The following is a 17,750-nucleotide window of genomic DNA, read 5'->3' on the forward strand; positions in this document are numbered from 1 at the left end:
GTATGGACAGTGCCCCTCAAATATGAATAAACAATACAGTACCTTTGCTGTATGAGCAAATAAGATACATTTCAATTGTGAATAATTAAATACTAAACAGACTACATCCACATTTTAGGTGGAAAAATAGATGCAAAATCTTTCTGATAAAGACATTAAATAAATATTTTCCACAGGTGTAAATTTTGATAAATATATTTCAGATGTGAAGATATCTATCAAATAGTTTTTAGGCATTTGCATGTATGGAACTGTGATTAATCATTTCTAGATACAAAATGCAAGAATTGGGGAATTACATAGAGTTTGTCAACACATGGCAAAGTCCTAGGATATTTTGAGTACATACATTCACACATACATACAAACCATCATTACAAAGAGCATGCACATGTTCATACACATGGCGTACTGTGGGTATAATATAATCTCACTTATGATCCTAAATGCATTGTTTCCTCGTGTCAGGCCAGAAGGATCAGACAATAAAGAAAAAGAAAAAAAAAACTTTATTTCTGCTACCCAGAACGTCAGCCGGACAAACCCAACCCTCCATTGAGATGCCCAACAACAGCAGTGGCCTCTCCAGTAAACAGCATAAACTTACAGTCCCGGGCTGGGATAGTTTGTTTTAGATTGCCTTGCCTTACGTAAGACACGGGCTCTTGCGAGACACGGCTCTTGCGTTGGCAGCCCGTTAGTGAATTAAATTTAGTTATGTAAACAAAGGCTGGGATCGATCTGCTGCCATGCAAATGCTAGGATAACACGTTACCACTGTACTTGCCAGAAAGCATCACCGCTAATGTTGTGACCAATATAAGTCGTAAGTTCGAATCCTGAGAGAGAAATCGTCGTCCGCGAGGTACATTTCAAGTCGTTCCTCCGGATAACTGAGAAAAATTATAATAAGCATCCTGGCTGTGTGACTCCCGATGCCTATTGGCTACGTGGGTAACGAGGTTGTACTTCTGGGCGCTCCTGAAGGGGCAGTAGGGGCATTGGTAGGGTTTTTCTCCAGTGTGAGTCCGCTGGTGCCGCGTCAGAAGCCACCTGCGATCGAAGCTCCTACCGCAGAGTCCGCACTCGTGGTAACCCTTTTCCGCGCCTCTATCCGCGGTGTTATCCGCGGTGTTATCCGCGTTCATGTCGAAAGGATGGTACGCAGGTGGTGGTTGTCCCATGCCGTCCGCACAAGATGTGTAAATCTGATGAATGAAAAATAAAAGGTTTTAATCTACTAGAAAAACAATGAGGATTTAAAACCATTTAATATATACAAAGAATGAAGTTTTCCTTTAAATTCCAAAAAGAAGGCTGAATGTGGAAATGCGTAGGCTTATGTATTCATAAGGTGTATGCAGGTGGGAGTGCAAATTTTGCATTTCTGATAAAGTCATAATTCAAGTACATCCCCTTTACAACTAATTACCAGTGTACGAAACTGGCTGTCATAACATTAGTTAAAACATATGGTTCTTCTGAGTTGATACTTTTATGTACCCTTAAACTCGTATAACGTTGTTAAATCATATTGAAGGCATTCATTAGATATCTGAAATGCTGATAAAATATTTCTCAAAATTCTTGTTTTTCTTCCTCACCGTTGTCCCTACATTAAGGGGTCGATTGCTGGATGCATTCTCTCTAATGCCTTCAATCAAAGACTTCCTCTTCCACCAAACCTCTTCTCTCCATATCATCCTTCACCTTATCTCGCCATCTAATTCTCTGCCTCCATCTTGATCATCTCCCCCTAAGAGGTTCCTCCCAAGCCCCCCTAACTCTCTCCCCACCATCCATTCTCAAAACATGGCCACACCATCTCAGTAATCTTCACTACACCTGCCATTCTTCTTATTTCATCATTTTCTCATCTTTCAGTGATACTCCCATAATCCATCTCTCATCTCTCAAGCTTTGCTTCCTCTTTTCGTCTTAAATTCTTGTTGCTGTTCCAATCTTCTTCGCTTCTTGTCTTAATTATGACCATAAGAGGAACAGTGCAGTGAAAACATATCCGGCCGAGTATGATTCGTAATAAATAAAGTTAATCTTAGCTTTACTGTGTTTCATGGAATTTAGAGTGCATTTCGGTAACAGATCGCTAGCTAATCTCAAGATACTTTCCCACTTTTTTGTTGCAATCATAGTAAAATCCGATTTGTTGTTTTTAAAGGTTTCAAAGGTCCAATCATGAATGGCAGAGGCAAGGGACAGTGACATTGCCCTAGCAATCAGGACAATGCCCTAGAGACTGATCATATATTATATGATCAGCGCCCTAGCCTCCTCTCCACCCAAGCTAGGACCAGGGAGGGCCAGGCAGTGGCTGCTGATGACTCAGCAGATAGACCTATAGGCTCCCTCAAACCCCCCCCCCCCGACCTTAGCTCACAAGGATGGTAAGATTGCAGACACTAATGGCACTAACGATTCTGAGCGGGACTCGAACCCCCGACTGGGAAACACCAGGCAGAGACGTTACCAATCAGGCCACAGCAACGATACAGTTCTTGCCATCCACTTTCTCCTTTTTCCTTATGTACCAATTTGTTATACCAGATTCTTTCCTTTTTGATGCATCTCGTAGTTTAGAAATGCAATCCTCTCCTCTTACTTCTCTTTACTGATACTGTGATCTAAATTTTTCAGATTTATGTGCCAGGGCTCTTCGCTGCTGGGAGGAAGGACGATGGTGACAACACATGAACATACGCTACCGGGGTCTAAGCGATGTCAGGCAGGGCAGTCGATCGAGACAAAAAAAAAAAAAAAAAAAAAAAAAAAAAACACGTTAAAAGAAGGAGAAAAGAAACAAAATCACGAAATGAATAATTTATTGGCGTTAGATATCTACAACTTTATACAAACATTCTACTACAGCATAGTGAAATGGAAGAGATGTGCGATACGAAATGCGTGAACAACAATAGCAATGATAACAACAGTAATTCCCAGAAAAAAAACTATGAGAAACTCACTCTTTCACTCTCACTCACTCTCTCTCACTCTCACTCACTCACTCTCTCTCACTCTCACTCACTCACTCACCTTGAGAGATTTAGAATCAATAATGCTAACAAAATATTTGTTTGAAAAAAGGCTTTAAAATGCAATAATATTAAACAGAAATCTCCCTGTAGAATGAGAAATAAGTTCTATGTGAGATTAAGTTCTCAAAAAGGTAATAACAACAATAACAAAAGTTTCCAGAAATGTTATATGGCGACAGAACAAACCCCACTTAGCTGAGCAATGTCAACTCGCTGCCAGATTACCCACTCGTCGCTTTTCTGCAAACCTTATCCAAAATGTTAAATGAAGCCGGCACAGGAGTAAATGTGAGACGTGCTATATATATCTTTTTAATATTTCTGTATTTTTATCTATATTACTTTCCTTTGAATGTATGTCATCGAATGTGTACATGTGGGCGTTACGAAAATTGGAAAAAAACACACACGAGTATATATTTTGTATGGTTGGGGGAACACTATAAATGTGATATAATATGAGATGCTACACTGGTCAAGCTATAATTAATCCAGTCCGAATATATCCCTCTTTCGGAGTGAAAAAAAAAAAAGATAAATTTAAAGGTTTAAAGGCCGCTCATGAATTGTAGAGGCAAGGAACAGTGACATTGACCTATCAAGGTCAATGCTCTAGAAATTGAATATATATACATATGATCAGCGCCCAAGCCCATTCTCCTCTCAGCTAGGACCTAGGAGGGTCAGGCATGGCTTCTTATGACTCAGCAGATAGACTTAAAGGCTCCCCCAAACTCTCCACCCATGGCTCACAAGGGTGTGAGGTTACAGTGACCAAAAGAACTACGGAGTTTGACCGGGACTCGAACCCCTGTCTGGCGATCACCAGTCAGGGACGTTACCAACAGCCCACCACAATCCTACAGATCCAAACACTCACAAATTCTAAAACAAAAATGGTTGCCGGTCACAATTCTCATTTTCTTAATGCAATGAGAAATTGGTATAAACTTTCTTCTCTGTCGGTTGGGAAGAGTCCAGATGTTCGTATCAGACAACTCGGTTTCATATCTTAATAAGTTTAAGGTAAAAGTGTCCAATAAATCAGCGTTAATTGGTATAAAAGCTAAGAAAGGATTTCTGTTGGTAAATCTAAGTGGCCACAGCACTTTAAAAAAAAAATCATGGATGAAAAATATCCCAAATAATTTAATTTCGTGACACTGCCTTGCAAATTAACATAACATGAATGCAAACGTCTTTGCTAAGTGACGTAAAGAAGGTTAAAGTACCATGACACGATAATATAAACGTATCATTTATATAATACGAGTGTGCACACGGTTTAATTGCAACATTAAACACCACATTTAATGATTTCAAGATCAAGCAATTTCAAAGTGCGTGTCTTGCCATTCTACAAAATGGTGTAACGAGTATTATTAAGGGCTCAGGGTTATTCTTTCACTATTCTCGGAAGGAGAAGATGATGATGATCAGGGTTAAGAGCTCCGGGTTATTCTTTCATTATTCTTGGAAAGAAAAGATGATCAGGGTAAATCATATTTTCCTTCCAAATAAAAATATATAGTCTAATATTGGGTCAAATTCGTAAGAACCTTTAACCTTTAACATAAATGATAATAATAATAATAATAATAATAATAATAATTATAATAACAATAATAACAAGTGAGCAAGTCCTGAACGCGGACATGGTCCTCGTAGAGGACATACCTCCGCCAAGGTGACCTAGAGCGCCATATGTCCTAGAATCATGAATTGATGTGACTTCGACTTTCAAGTAACGTTTGACCTTTAATTTAGCTTAACCATTCAATGGCCTTGGCAGTTACCTGACACTGAGGTTGAAGGACTTTTGACTGTTTGTGTGTTGGTAGCATTGGGAAGCTCTTGTGGGTGCTTTATTTCTGTCTCTTGATATGGCCACTTATGTCATAGTGACACCAGTGACCCCTGTGACCTTGACCTTGGGGTGACCTTGACCAAAATTTAATCAGTTCTTCCATACACATTGGGGAACTACTTGGCCAAGTTTGAAGTGATTCCGTGTAGAAATGTGGCCTCTACGTTGTCCACAGACAGACAGACAAACAGAGAAACAAACAAACAAACAAACAAACAAACCGAACCGAAAACATAACCTCCGCCGCTTGGCGGAGGTAATAATAATAATAACTAGGACTTCCCTGTTGGCTTATGCAAAAGTCAGTGCTTTATTTCTGTCTCTTGATATGGCCACTTATGTCATAGTGACACCAGTGACCCCTGTGACCTTGACCTTGGGGTGACCTTGACCAAAATTTAATCAGTTCTTCCATACACATTGGGGAACTACTTGGCCAAGTTTGAAGTGATTCCGTGTAGAAATGTGGCCTCTACGTTGTCCACAGACAGACAGACAAACAGAGAAACAAACAAACAAACAAACAAACAAACAAACCGAACCGAAAACATAACCTCCGCCGCTTGGCGGAGGTAATAATTAATAAGAATAACAATAATAATAATAATAATAATGAAAATAATAATAACAATAAAAAAATAATGATTAGAAAGAATAATAATAATAATAAAATTTAGATATGTTTTAATACCTATATTCAGTAGCTGATGACACAACCTCCCATATTGAAGCTGATCCCAAAAATGTTCAACCCCTTTCAAAACTCCTAAAGGGCACAAGTCCTTTGTAAGAGCATTGATTAACTGGACCAGTAACTTGATAACCATTTCTAACCCCAAGCTGAAAACTTAATATTTCTAACCCCAAGCTGAAAACTTAATATTTCTAACCCCAAGCTGAAAACTTAATATTTCTAACCCTAAGCTGAAAACCTAATATTTCTAACCCTAAGCTGAAAACTTGATATTTTTTAACCCTAAGCTGAAAACTTGATATTTCTAACTCCAAGCTGAAAACTTAATATTTCTAACCCTAAGCTGAAAACTTGATATTTTTTAACCCTAAGCTGAAAACTTGATATTTCTAACTCCAAGCTGAAAACTTAATATTTCTAACCCCAAGCTGAAAATTTAATATTTCTAACTCCAAGCTGAAAACTTAATATTTCTAACCCTAAGCTGAAAACTTAATATTTCTAACCCTAAGCTGAAAACTTGATATTTTTTAACCCTAAACTGAAAACTTGATATTTCTAACTCCAAGCTGAAAACTTAATATTTCTAACCCCAAGCTGAAAATTTAATATTTCTAACTCCAAGCTGAAAACTTAATATTTCTAACCCTAAGCTGAAAACTTAATATTTCTAACCCTAAGCTGAAAACTTGATATTTTTTAACCCTAAGCTGAAAACTTGATATTTCTAACTCCAAGCTGAAAACTTAATATTTCTAACCCCAAGCTGAAAATTTAATATTTCTAACTCCAAGCTGAAAACTTAATATTTCTAACCCTAAGCTGAAAACTTAATATTTCTAACCCTAAGCTGAAAACTTGATATTTTTTAACCCTAAGCTGAAAACTTGATATTTCTAACTCCAAGCTGAAAACTTAATATTTCTAACCCCAAGCTGAAAATTTAATATTTCTAACTCCAAGCTGAAAACTTAATATTTCTAACCCTAAGCTGAAAACTTAATATTTCTAACCCTAAGCTGAAAACTTGATATTTTTTAACCCTAAGCTGAAAACTTGATATTTCTAACTCCAAGCTGAAAACTTAATATTTCTAACCCCAAGCTGAAAATTTAATATTTCTAACTCCAAGCTGAAAACTTAATATTTCTAACCCTAAGCTGAAAACTTAATATTTCTAACCCTAAGCTGAAAACTTGATATTTTTTAACCCTAAGCTGAAAACTTGATATTTCTAACTCCAAGCTGAAAACTTAATATTTCTAACCCCAAGCTGAAAATTTAATATTTCTAACTCCAAACTGAAAACTTAATATTTCTAACCCTAAGCTGAAAACTTAATATTTCTAACCCTAAGCTGAAAACTTGATATTTTTTAACCCTAAGCTGAAAACTTGATATTTCTAACTCCAAGCTGAAAACTTAATATTTCTAACCCCAAGCTGAAAATTTAATATTTCTAACTCCAAGCTGAAAACTTAATATTTCTAACCCTAAGCTGAAAACTTAATATTTTTAACCCTAAGCTGAAAACTTGATATTTCTAACTCCAAGCTGAAAACTTAATATTTCTAACCCCAAGCTGAAAATTTAATATTTCTAACTCCAAGCTGAAAACTTAATATTTCTAACCCTAAGCTGAAAACTTAATATTTCTAACCCTAAGCTGAAAACTTAATATTTCTAACCCTAAGCTGAAAACTTAATATTTTTTAACCCTAAGCTGAAAACTTGATATTTCTAACTCCAAGCTGAAAACTTAATATTTCTAACCCCAAGCTGAAAATTTAATATTTCTAACCCCAGGCTGGAAAACTTGATAAAAATGAAAAGAAAAGAAGGGTTGGGTGTCAACCAAGATGGAAGAGATAGACAGGCATCCTGAGAGAAAATAACATATCATTTCATGCAATAATCAAAGGCTGGAATTGTTTCCATAATACAAAAACATTCATCCCTGAACCCTTTCAGCACTGCTACGTAGTCTACTCGTGGAAGTGTTTTACTTAACAGTAAGAAAGAGAAGCAATGCACTAGTTTCTTAAACCCCTCCAAATGTATAAAAAAACTGCTTTTCTTGGTTAGAAATAAAAATTACTCAGACATGCAAGTTGCTTCTCTTTCTTACTGTAATATCATTGCGTTGTGGTGGATGATGCAGTAACGTCCCTGACTGGTGGACGCCAGATCGGGGTTCGAGTCCCGCTTCAACTCGTTAGTTGTTTGGTCGCTGCAACCTTACCGTCCTTGTGAGCTAAGGATGGGGGGTCTTGGGGAGCCTGTAGATCTACCTGCTGAGTCATCAGCAGCCATTGCTTGGCCCTCCTTGTTCCTAGTTTGGGTGGAAAGGAGGCTTGGGTGTTTATCATATAGTGTCAGTCTCAAGGAAATTGTTCTGCTTGATAGGACAATGTCACTGTCCCTTGCCTCTTCCATTCATGTGCGGCTTTTAAACCTTAAATGTGTAAAAACTGCTTTCCTTAGGAACAAAAATGACGTAAACGTATTCGTTGTTTCTCTTTCTGACAGTAAGGAAAAACGTACCCGTATACGTAGCAATGCTGAAGGGGTTAAAGACCTCAGCAAATTCTTCTTGGCTGTGTTGCTCTACACTGGACTCCAGTGACCCGACTCTAGGTGATATACTGATGCAGAAGTACAGTTAGACACAGGAATTCCTGGCTCACCTTGCTCTGTAAAAGTGCACGCAGCCACACCCTTACTCCATGGAGAGTTCCTGTGTTGACCTCTGCCATTTCTGTTTGGTTACTCACCGTGAAGTAAGTGTGTAACAAAGCTCCCTTCTTTGCAGCGAGGTATACCAGGGACTCCTGCGTCCAACTGTACATATGTGTTGGAGATGAGCTCAAATCGTAGAGTTTTCAATGTCTCACTTCAACTTCAGAACTGATCAATGGATCAATTCCAGTGTTTCAAAATAAAATATGTAGTGTAATAACCCAGCCACTGAGGGGGGGGGGGGGGGGCAAGCCAGCCTCAACTTAGTGCCGGTCCAAGCCCTGGGAAATGGGGAGGGTTGGCGGCAGGAAAGGCATCCGGCTATGAAAAATTTGCTAAAACAAATATGGACAGTGAATATTATCAGAATAAAATTAATGCTAGATGGAGAAAGCTGGCCAGAAACATCAGCCCCACATAGAAGTGGGAAAAGATGCAGACAAAGAAGAATAAAATATGTAGTGTAATCTATTAAGTCCTTTAATGTGAAAGATAGAAATGAGACGGAGCTGAGGGATGGAAGACTCGAAGGGGTTGGTGCCAGTCTGTGAATGCTACTGAAAGTTATTGTTGTGGCTATACAAACAGCAATTAAGAGGTTGAAGAAAGTATAAACACTATGAGTTTACAGAATCACCAGTGAGATGACTACGGTGTGTAGGGTATGTCTGAATCAGGGAAATGTTCCAAAAGAAATAAATGGTAGGAATAATTGTTCTGTTGTCAAAAGGCAAAAGTGATAAAAGGGAATGTAAGAAAAATATAGTGAAACATTACTTAGGTCAGGGAATATAAACTTAATGTAAGCAAGAGCAACGTAATGGCAGTAATTGGGAACCAGTATAAAGGAATAATGAAAGTTGATATGCCTGGTGGAAGATCTAGAAATAGTTAATTCGTGTAGATATCAGAGAGAAAATGTAACAGATGATGGTACGATGAGAGAATTGAATCACTAAATAGGACAAGCAAGAGAGGCAGCAGGGTGTATGCAAAAGATTGGAAATCGACTTGAATTGTCAGTTGATGTCTTGGTGGAATGTTTGACTGTTGAGCTAATTCTCCTGTATGGAAGTGAAATGTAGGTGTTGAATGAACTGTTTGTGTAACATCAATGTAAGGTATAAGATTTATTGATAGAATATTTGGTGATACTTAGAAGTGGTAAAAAAGTTAGCATGGTGGAAAAGATTGACCAGAGGTGGTTCAGTCATGTGGAAAGAATGGACTAAAGTTTGTTAGTAAGTATGCGTGCAAGATAAAGGCCAATGGCAGATTATAAAACAACTAATGTTCACGAAATGTTACTGCCTCGGGGGATGGGGGGGGGGGGTTGCTCACCCAAAATCAGTCGTAGCCGGATGAATGTGGCAGTAACTTTTTTTTTTCCTTTCTGAAACCATACCCAGCTAAGGGAATCTTTTTTTTTTATTTGAAAAGATATTACTGTTTTCTAAACATCTCAACGTCAACCGGACAGAAAAGCTTTTTTATTTATTTTTTTTTTTTTTTGTGGAGGGGGGAAGTTATTTGGAATACAACTGTCATCTTGCGGCTTGGAAATTATAAAATAAGGTGTCATGAAGTATGAAAGATAAAGGATTTTTCTATAACTTGAGAAACTACTGAAGATAACTGCTTGGCGCAAATATTTCTATTTTTATAACTCGTTGTAAAATAGCAGAAAAGAGGAATTTAAATATTTGAAAACAATATATATATATATATATATATATATATATATATATATATATATATATATATATAAAGAACATGGCACTTAATAATGGAAGGTAAATATTTGAAAAATAACAAATATAGAACTTGACGTAAAATAAAATAAGAATAAAAAATAAAGAACTTGACGTAAAATAAAATAAAAATAAAAAATAAAGAACTTGACGTAAAATAAGATAAAAACTCACTTAATGAAGGAAAAACAGTAACTGATGTGAGGAAGGTAGATTTAAAGAAAAATCATAAAAAAAGTGTATAAATGGGATGATTAATAAAAACCGAAAAGTTAAACTGAGAAAGTTAATATTTGGATTTCAGAAAACTGACTAAACCCTAAATGAAGTGAAGTAACACATCCGAATAATTGAAGATATTAAGGCTTTCAAGAGGAAACTGAAGAATTTCTTATTCCGAGAGTTTTGACAGTGAAGATCAAACAGTAAGAGAACAATACGCATTGTGAAATGTTAAATGCTCCCGAATGAATCTCACGAAACGACCGGGGTGGTTCTGTAGAGTGTAGGGTTCCCCTGCTGTACAGGACCAGATAAGCAGCCCTAAAAAAAAAAAAAAAAAAAAAAAAAAAAAAAAAAAAAAAAAAAAAAAAAAAAAAAAGGTGCAACCGTAAATGGCTCTTTCGAGAAAACAAAACCCACAACAATATAATCGAAAGTTAGAACGTTGAAAAGGACTAAAAACTCACATTTAGCCACTTTCAAGGGAGCGAGAATATAAATATTTAAAAGTGTTTTTTTTTATAAACTCGAACAAAAACAATTATATACAAAAGAAATTGAATCAATGCACATTTTCTAACTGTTACTTTACAATGGATCATTCTGACGAGAACCTCCGAATGCAAATTTGACATTTATTCAATAATTAAAATGGAACATTTACGAGCAAGGCTCATGGGTTACTAATCATTATTGTTGTGTAATTACCCACCAGAACCAAGTAGGTTGTATCGTACCTGTTTCACACAAAATCGTACATCGTAACGGTATTTCCATCAATGTGCGAGCGAGCCGTTAGGTGTTAACTGAGAGGCGAGGTGAATGCAACTGACTTTATTTCAACAAATAGCGGGTTTATATACAACAGGTTTCGGACAAGAATGTCACAAAAAAATTCAAACAAAATAATTCACGAATAAGCAGGCTTAAATAGGTTCTGTTAACAGTGAGGGGTAGAGCAAGATATAAAAAAAATACAATATAGGAGCATGTGTGAAACACATGCGGTACAAGGTCGTTACAGAATGGAAATCTAAACTTGAATAATAAAATGCACTCAACTGATGACGTAAACGTTGCCTAAACGTTTCTAAAAGGATGAAATGAATGTGCCAAAGTGGAATGGGAAAAATGAACGCATCTAGGCTATGAAATGAGTGTGCGTGAGGATTTTTATCAATTCGAATATGATTTTGATGACGTGTAACTAGTTATAAATTATTATACGGGTTTATTGTGTTAACAAGTACGCCACCTTTGTGATGCTCAGTAAATCAATTATTTTATTCTATTTTAAGTCTGAATAACGCTGGGCTGGGCTCCCAGTGCTGCGCGCTGATTGGCCGTAATGCTCCCTGAGTGGGGCTCGGCGTTAGACAAGCTGTTCTGCCGTCAAGCTTATAGGGCCAGTGAATCCCGAGCTGCTTCCTCATTGTCTGAGGCACTTGCTGGGAGAGCCTCAGTCACAGGCAGAAAGGATGATTAACCTAAACGGAGGATATAGTAAATTTACTCTTCATGTTTTTTATTTAAAAGTGTAATTTCACTAAAATGGAAATAAAAAATCTTTAAGTTACGTATATAAAATAAATTCTTTTTTAGATTTTAACGACAGGAATGAATATTTGACAAGAATGACATTAATGAAGATATGTAAATATATAGAAATGCAAGTCTTCAACCAAAAAAATCAAATTCTTAATTTAAAAATAGTATATAATCGGATTGACTAAACTTCACATTAGAATTGGTAAATAATTTGGCAAAAAATTTTTATTTGGAGATCACAATAGAAAAATTAGCGTGGAAAGGGGGGAGGGTGTGTATATATGTGTGTATGAGGGGTGAGGGGTTGTTGTGAGTCTCTGTATGAGAGGGTTACAAGGTAGAATCGAACAAGTCCCTTTAGAACTCTGCGGGCTGACCCGGGTGAACATTTCTGATGTGCAGTTTGAGGTTATTCTTCTGGTTAGTGCGTCTCTCGCAGTAGGGGCATCTGTAGGGCTTCTCCCCCGTATGAGTACGAATGTGGAGGCGGAGATGGTCTCTTCTCTTGCTCTGCCTCCCGCAGAAGGGGCAGATCAGGAATTCCAGACCTCCTGTTGGTCCTCCTCCACCCGGAGACGACTGCGGCTGCTGCTGCGTCTGCTGGACGTCGCTGGAGTTACCGAACCCAGCAGTCGATGCTGCTGCTGCTGCTGTAGCTGTTGGGGGAGCCACGGCTGCGGCCGCCGCTGCAGCAGCTGCTGCTGCCAGGGACCCTCTCATCAGGGAGAAGGGGGAGGGCCTCAGTGAGATTTCCGACGACCGTCGACCCCCTCCTACTCCTCCGCTCAGCTGTGGACACAGACCAACCTTCGTCAGATCAAGTCACATCATAAGAAGGGCCACTTATTCACATCACACACAAACAAACACACACACACATACAAACACACATACAATTATTAGCAGGTATTCTCTACATGTTATTCTATAAGACTACAACGGTAAAAAATAAAAAAAAATATAAAAGATATACTCACACAGACACCAACATAGATATTGGATAATTTGGCAGCTAATGTCTATAATGTTATTCTACCAAGCTAATGACAAAGAAAAGATGAAGGAAATATAAGAAATTGCTGTTTTTTACAGCGTAAAGAGAAATAAAATATATTACATAAACTTTCTCTTTTATGTATTTTTTTTTCCAGTACACGTGTCTCTTCATGAAGATTTTGAATTATGTTTTTGAAATTAGGAACTAAAAACATAAAAAAGGAAATTCTCATTTAAAGAAAATTAAAAGAGGAAAATTAGCAGATTCAAAAGAATAGTTTACATATTTATACAATGTACTTTTATTAATGCCTTTGAAAATATATTTCAAAGTTGCAACTTTTTTACAGTGAAATTGGATGAGGCTAATATCGGAAGATCCAGGCCTACATGGCTGAGGACCATGAAGCGTGAAGTAGGAGATGAGGAATGAAGAAGTACTGAATTAAAAACTCAAGACAGAGACGACTGGTGAAATTCAACAAAGGCCCTTTGCGTCAATAGGCGTGGGAGGAGAGGATGATGATGACGATGATGATGATGATAATGATGATGATGATTACCGGGATAAATAGACATATTACAGTAAAATACAAATTTCCGGTAAAATAAACACCTACTAATAATCATGCTATGGCTTCAAATGCAGTAATGAAGTGAAAAAAAAAATTCTTGCAAAACGCCAGTTATGAAAATAAAACTCTGAACGTTGGAGGCATTTGTAAAAAAAAAAAAAAAAAAAAACTTCTGCTGGAGCTAACTTTTTGTTTCTGCGTTTCAGCAAAATATCTCCAGATTTGAAGAACAGATTTGCGTGAAATTTAGGGAAAACATCTATTTGCTGACCTCTTATGATGATGTTAACTACTGCACTGTAATTGTTCAGTAGCCGCTTTCCTCTTGGTAAGGGTAGAAGAGACTCTTTAGCTATGGTAAGCATCTCTTTTAGGAGGACACTCCAAAATCAAACCATTATTCTCTAGTCTTGGGTAGTGCCATAGCCTCTGTACCATGGTCTTACACTGTCCTGGGTTTGAGTTCTCTTACTTAAGGGTAAACTCAAGCATACTACACTATCTAATTTCTCTTCCTCTTGTTTTGTTAAAGTTTTTATAGTTTATATAGTGAATATTCATTTTAATGTTGTTTCTGTTCTAAAAATATTCTATTTTCCTTGTTTCCTTTTCTCACTGGGCTATTTTCCCCGTTGGAGCCCCAAGGCTTATAGCATCCTGCTTTTCCAATAATAATAATAATAATAATAATAATACCCTCAAATCAAAGATGCTGAGTCATCAGCACCCATTGCCTGGCCCTCCCTGGTCCTAGCTTGGGTGGAGAAGGAGCTTAGCCGCTAATCATAAGTATATTAGGTCAATCTCTAGAGCGTTGTCCTGCTGGATAGGGCAATGTCACTGTCCCTTGCCTCTGCCATTTATGAGCGGACTTTGAAAAATACATTCATTTTTTGTATACCAGATAGTTTCCAAGGGTGAATTAAGCTCTTTGCCAAGCTACACTTCTATGCATCATGCATAAATATATTCATTTTCTCTATAACAGTTTCGAGAGTGAACCCATTGTTTACAAAAGCCGAAATCTCAAGGAAGATCGTGCAGAGTAACACATTGTAATTGATAAATTACAAAGTCCTACGTAATTGTAAAACTACTTCAGTATTGTCGCCATTATTAATTGTAAAGAGAAGTCTTCAATTACCATTTAAGTAATATTTAAACTAATCAATTTTAATTGAACAAAGACCCTTAATTAAAATAAATTTCACAAAGACCATTATCACTTTTATGAACGACTAATCAGAGATAATTGGTTTTAATAAGGACCAAAATACCATACATGCACACATACAGTATATATATATATATATATATATATATATATATATATATATATATATATATATATATATATATACGGTATATGATACATAAGCACATAAAACATCTACACATATACAAGACATATATAAACCTACCTACACACACAAACACACACACACACACACACATATATATATATATATATATATATATATATATATATACATATATTTAACCTAGTATCTTGAGGTGAGTCTTATCTCGCCTGGCACTCTATACTCTGGTTACGACCCACAACAGTCATGTAACTACTAATACTGGTGCATGTATTGAGAGAGAGAGAGAGAGAGAGAGAGAGAGAGACAGAGAGAGAGAGAGAGAGAGAGAGAGAGAGAGAGAGAGAGAGAGAGAGAGAGAGAGCGTTTTGTTATGCTCTAATGTTTTTTCTATTCGCTTTCACATTTCTTCATTTTTTTTCATTGGAGATATTTATTCATATATAAACATCAAAATACAGTTTTCAATTTCAGATATAAACAAATAACTAGATGATTACGTTATGACGTTTCTCCCGTGTGAAGAATCCAAGGAGAGAGAGAGAGAGAGAGAGAGAGAGAGAGAGAGAGAGAGAGAGGAGAGAGAGAGAGAGAGAGAGAGAGAGAGAGATGGTTGCAAAAGAAGAAAGTGAGAAAGACTATGAAGGAAGAGAGAGAGAGAGAGAGAGAGAGAGAGAGAGAGAGAGGAGAGAGAGAGAGAGAGAGAGAGAGAGAGAGAGAATGGTTGCAAAAGAAGAAAGTGAGAAAGAAAGACTATGAAGGAAGAAAGAGAGAGAGAGAGAGAGAGAGAGAGAGAGAGAGAGAGAGAGAGAGAGAGAGAGAGAGAGAGAGATTGCCACTATTATCTATGCTTCCAAACAGAGCCAGCCATGATACTTGGTTCATAAGTTGTGCTATAAGCAAAGGCATAAGAATTCAACATCCACTTTTAATCACTGATTTATTTAACATCAAATAAGATAAGTTATATATCAGTTCGATACACTGAGCCATTGAGACAAATGTTTAATGGATTCTATAGCTTTTTAAAGTGATTTCAAACTGTAATAATAAAAATATGTGACGTAAAGAAACTTAATTACTCCATTACTTGGACATTTTCTTTTATTTAGAAATTAACGATTCTCTCCATACAAGACGGTATCAGGTACAGCTGTTCTCATTAGCCAGCTGCTGCTGCTCATTGGCCTTGCTGCTGCTAAAACTACAACTGGGGCAGGGCAGCTGTTGATACAGCGACACCTTGAACATTAAAAGTCTTCGAAACATATTTCCCTTGATTTAGCAGTCTGGAGAGCTGAAGCGCAAAGATGCATTTCACCTGTTCTCATTAGCGTGCTGCTGTTGTTGCTATAACTACAACTGGTGCAGCTGTTGCTACAGGTGCCAATGTTGCAGCTGTTGCTGTCACTAAACGTCTTAAAAGTCCCTGAACCATTTTCCCTTGCTCTAGCAACCTGGAAACCTGAAGGCTACGCTTCAGCTGTTATCAGCGAGCTCCTGCTGCTGCTGCTTTAACTACAACTGGTGCAGCCGTTGCTACAGCTGCAAATGATGCAGATGTTGCTGGACGTGATGCCTGCGGACATGCCTGTCCATCGTGACCTTCTGCGCAGCCCGGTAAGGACAGACCGGACAAGCGAACGGCTTCTCGCCAGTGTGAGTTCGGATGTGGCTGCGAAGGTGGTCGCTTCTCCGGAAGTCTTTCCAGCAGAATGGACACGGTCGGATACGGCTGTCCGTTCCGTGAGCATGCTGTTGCTGTTGCTGCTGCTGCTGCTGCTGTTGCGTCTCCTGCTGAACCAGAGGTGGATCCAACGCGACTGCCTGCTGTTGAAGCTGCAGCGGCTGCAAGGAGAGACAAGAGGTCCTAGGGTCACTTTCTCGCACCACTTATTCTTTTGACAAAACTAAAATTACGAAGGAGAGATAGGATCTGGTTATAGTCTATTTACTTCAAAACCTGAAGAAGCATCATGAGTAAACCTTTAAATGGGGTCATTTTGACCAAATTCCAAATTTTTATATTTATTTCAAAACCTGAAGAAGCATCATGAATAAACCTTTAAATGGGGTCATTTTGACCAAATTCTACTTTTTTTTATTAATTTCAAAACCTGAAGAAGCAAAATGAATAACCTTTAAATGGGGTCACTTTGACCAAATTCCAATTTTTTTTATTTATTTCAAAACCTGAAGAATCATCATGAATAACCTTTAAATGGAGTCATTTTGACCAAATTCAAAATTTTTCTATTCATTTCAAAACCTGAAAAAGCATAATGGAATAACTTTTAAATAGGGTCATTTTAACCAAATTCCAAATTTTTCTATTCACTTCAAAACTTGAAGAAAAATGAATAATCTTTAAATGGGGTCATTTTGACCAAATTCCAATTTTTTCTATTCATTTCAAAACCTGAAAAAGCTTAATGGAATAACTTTTAAATAGGGTCATTTTAACCAAATTCCAAATTTTTCTATTCACTTCAAAACTTGAAGAAAAACGAATAATCTTTAAATGGGGTCATTTTGACCAAATTCCAAATTTTTCTATTTACTTCAAAACCTCAAGCTTAATGAACAACCTTTAGATGGGGGTCATTTTGACCAAATTCCAATTTTTTCTATTTACTTCAAAATCTGATAAAGTATAATGAATGACCTTTAAATGGGGTAATTTTGACCAAATTCCAATTTTTTCTATTTACTTCAAAATCTGATAAAGCATAATGAATGACCTTTAAATGAGGTAATTTTGACCAAATTCCAAATTTTTCTATTTGTCAAAACACTATTATACTTGGCCTTCTTTAATACTTTTTTTAAACAAATAGATTTTGATTATGTCTCCTAAAAAATTAATTATTTCAAATAATAGCAAATTGACGTTCCCATACGTCAAAAGAGGTTACCCCATATCATCAAAAAATTACATGTCAAAATTGCTAAATCAGCATAACAGACCTGATGATACAGT

The 17,750-nt window shown here is 37.0% G+C and overlaps 1 protein-coding gene across 3 annotated transcripts in view; it reads right to left on the minus strand.

The window, feature by feature from the left end:
* Window positions 1–544: 544 nt before the first annotated feature.
* LOC137651205 (longitudinals lacking protein, isoforms H/M/V-like) overlaps window positions 545–17,750 on the minus strand; it is a 167,665-nt gene continuing 150,459 nt past the window's right edge. The window contains exon 5 of one of the 3 annotated variants that reach the window (XM_068384380.1): window positions 545–1,208. In XM_068384380.1, the coding sequence (XP_068240481.1) occupies window positions 873–1,208 (336 nt within the window). In that variant the 3' untranslated portion in view covers window positions 545–872. Of the gene's footprint in view, window positions 1,209–12,146; window positions 12,667–15,822; window positions 16,619–17,750 lie in introns of those variants that run through there. The other 2 variants (XM_068384373.1, XM_068384384.1) reach the window with 2 other exon arrangements.

The sequence above is a fragment of the Palaemon carinicauda genome, chromosome 12, assembly GCF_036898095.1.
Source record: "Palaemon carinicauda isolate YSFRI2023 chromosome 12, ASM3689809v2, whole genome shotgun sequence".
Classification (NCBI taxonomy): Eukaryota; Metazoa; Arthropoda; class Malacostraca; order Decapoda; family Palaemonidae; genus Palaemon; species Palaemon carinicauda.